The 2,500-nt window shown below is 39.3% G+C and overlaps 1 protein-coding gene across 1 annotated transcript in view; it reads left to right on the top strand.

Moving 5' to 3' along the window:
* The window catches only part of LOC122247933 (uncharacterized), a gene marked incomplete in the record, with an annotated part of 96,300 nt that overhangs the window by 17,833 nt on the left and 75,967 nt on the right, over positions 1-2,500 (top strand). The window contains 1 exon segment of the mRNA XM_086530398.1: positions 132-850. Within this exon segment, the coding sequence (XP_086386524.1) occupies positions 391-850 (460 nt within the window).

Genomic DNA, 2,500 nt, shown 5'->3' with positions numbered 1-2,500 from the left:
GGAATTACAAAGGGTATAATTTGCCAATAATTGCGCTCAAAGATATGAATTACCTTTTTCACTTTATTTACATGCCTCTTTATAATGCTTACATTATTTAACAATGGATAATAATTTGATACATTTTACAGTCTTTGTTAATCTTCAGCAGTGCAAGAGATAAAGACAGATTTGAAGCATCCAACAGGAAAAGGAAGGAATGAAAAGAAAAACAAAAGAACACTCGTTTTTTCCCGTGACTATTTGTTGATTCTCAGCTCACTGTAGCTGGGAACTGCGACCCGAGGCAGCGGCTCCTCACGGCTACCGGTCGCCCACCAGGAAGCACCAGCTGTCGCCCGACCAGAAGCACCATCTGTAGCCCGCCTGGAAGCACCAGCTGCCTGATACATGCCGTCTGCCGTTGCCGCCGCAGACACGCTGTCGCCTCACCCGCAGCACGTGTCGCCGGCCCTTTACCTCCCAGCCATCGTTTCGGCCACTCGCCAGCTGCCGACGAAGACCTTCGACCATCTGCCTCGCACGCGCCATCTGTCATCTTCGCTCACGTACCATCTCCCGCCCAACCCGCCCATCACCACCTGCCGGCCACAAGCACCACCTGCCGGCTCCCCACACTCGCCCCCTGGAACCATCTACCGCCTGTACCGCCTGACCGCCCGCACACAGCGCTGTGAGGACGCGCTGGGCTGGGATGTGATGGGCGGCCGAGAGTGGGCGGGGGGCTCGGCGGGGGGCGTGACCAGGGGCGGCGTCGAGGGACTCATAGAGGCCGTCAAGAAGGGACATCCCAGGCATGTCAAGCTCCTGCTCGAAGCCGGAGTTCCTGTCAACGACACGGGGGAGGAAGGTAAGCGATAACGCCCTCGCTGTGGGCGGTTTAGCAATGTCTACTTCTGTCCGTCTGTCTATCTGTCTATATACCTATTTATCAGTCCATCCATCCATCCATCCATCCATCCATCCATCCATCCATCCATTCATATATCCATATATCCATCTTTCCATCAATCTATCTATCTATCTATCTATCTATCTATCTATCTATCAGTCGATCTGTCAATATATCTGTCTATCTACCTATCAATCAATCTATATATCTAATCTACCTATTGAGAGATAGATAGATAGAATTATAGATATTCGAAAAACAAAGTTGTCAGATGACACGTGAACCATCTACCTCACGGCCCCTCCTCTCGGAAGTGACACATTCATAACAAACAGGATTCAAATAAAATAATCGAGATTAAAGCCAAAGCGAAGAGGAATAGAATTATGATAATGAGTAGAACAAGGTCAACAAAGTCAACAGCAATACATATCAAAGCAAAACAACGCCAAAACAAAGATAGCACAGACTAAAAAACACACATGCACACTCGCACAAACCGCACGACAAACAAGTCCATAACAATTACAGCTAGAACAAGGGCAAGAGCTAATAAAAAACAACAAAAAGCAGAAAAAAAACAATGACACTTCGACATTATCCACTCACATAACTTCCAACGCGGCGAACTTTCTCTTTACTTCGCTTAAAGTATAAGCCTTTTATCACACAAATACACATTCTTGGCACTCCGCCAACTCACACTTTTCATGACTCGGAAAAATTATTACAATTTCGTATTTTTTTTTAAATTTTCGTTTTCACAATTTACGAGTATGCTAATAAGTTTTGAGTAGAAGTGTAGATTGTTATTATTGTGAGGTTGTTGCAGTAACAGCAATGTTAACCAAAAAATAATAGTGGTAGTAATGTTAACAATATTAGAAATAATGATAATAATAATTATATTGAGATAATTGAACGAAATATTTGGAATGAAAATGATGATGTTAGTTATAATGATGATTATGATCATGATAATCATGAGCTTATTATCAGTGATGATTATGATAGCAAGGGTGATGATGGTGATCATGATAATGGTAATGATGATAAGGATGTTTATAAATATTGATAACAATGATAATGATCATAGTTATGATAATTGATAATGATAATGACAATAATAAGGATGACAATAATGATATTAGTATTGATAATGATGATAATGATAATGATGGTAAAGATAATAATGATAAAGATGATAACAATCACAACAATAACAATAACAGTGATAACTATAAAAATGATGATTAATGATAATGGTGATTATAATAATGATGATAATAATAATGATGATGATAACCATCAACACCATCATCCTTATACTCCTCCTCCTCACCATCATGGATTGATTCTTTTATAATGACAATACTAATGATTGTGATAATGATAACAATAACGATGATAATAATGAGCGTAGTCATCATCATAGAGATAATGACAATGGTAATTAAAATGATGATGATGGTTATGATTAATGATAATGAACATAATAAGTACTAATAAGTAATAACAACAATCATAATGATAATTAATGATGATAATAGTGGTAATGATAATGATAATGATGATGAAAGTATGAGTATTAGTAATGATAACAATTAT

This window comes from Penaeus japonicus, unplaced genomic scaffold, assembly GCF_977035675.1.
Source record: "Penaeus japonicus unplaced genomic scaffold, GWHDUDI00000001_assembly GWHDUDI00000003, whole genome shotgun sequence".
Taxonomy (NCBI): Eukaryota; Metazoa; Arthropoda; class Malacostraca; order Decapoda; family Penaeidae; genus Penaeus; species Penaeus japonicus.
This window is presented reverse-complemented; position numbering and strand designations above follow the sequence as displayed.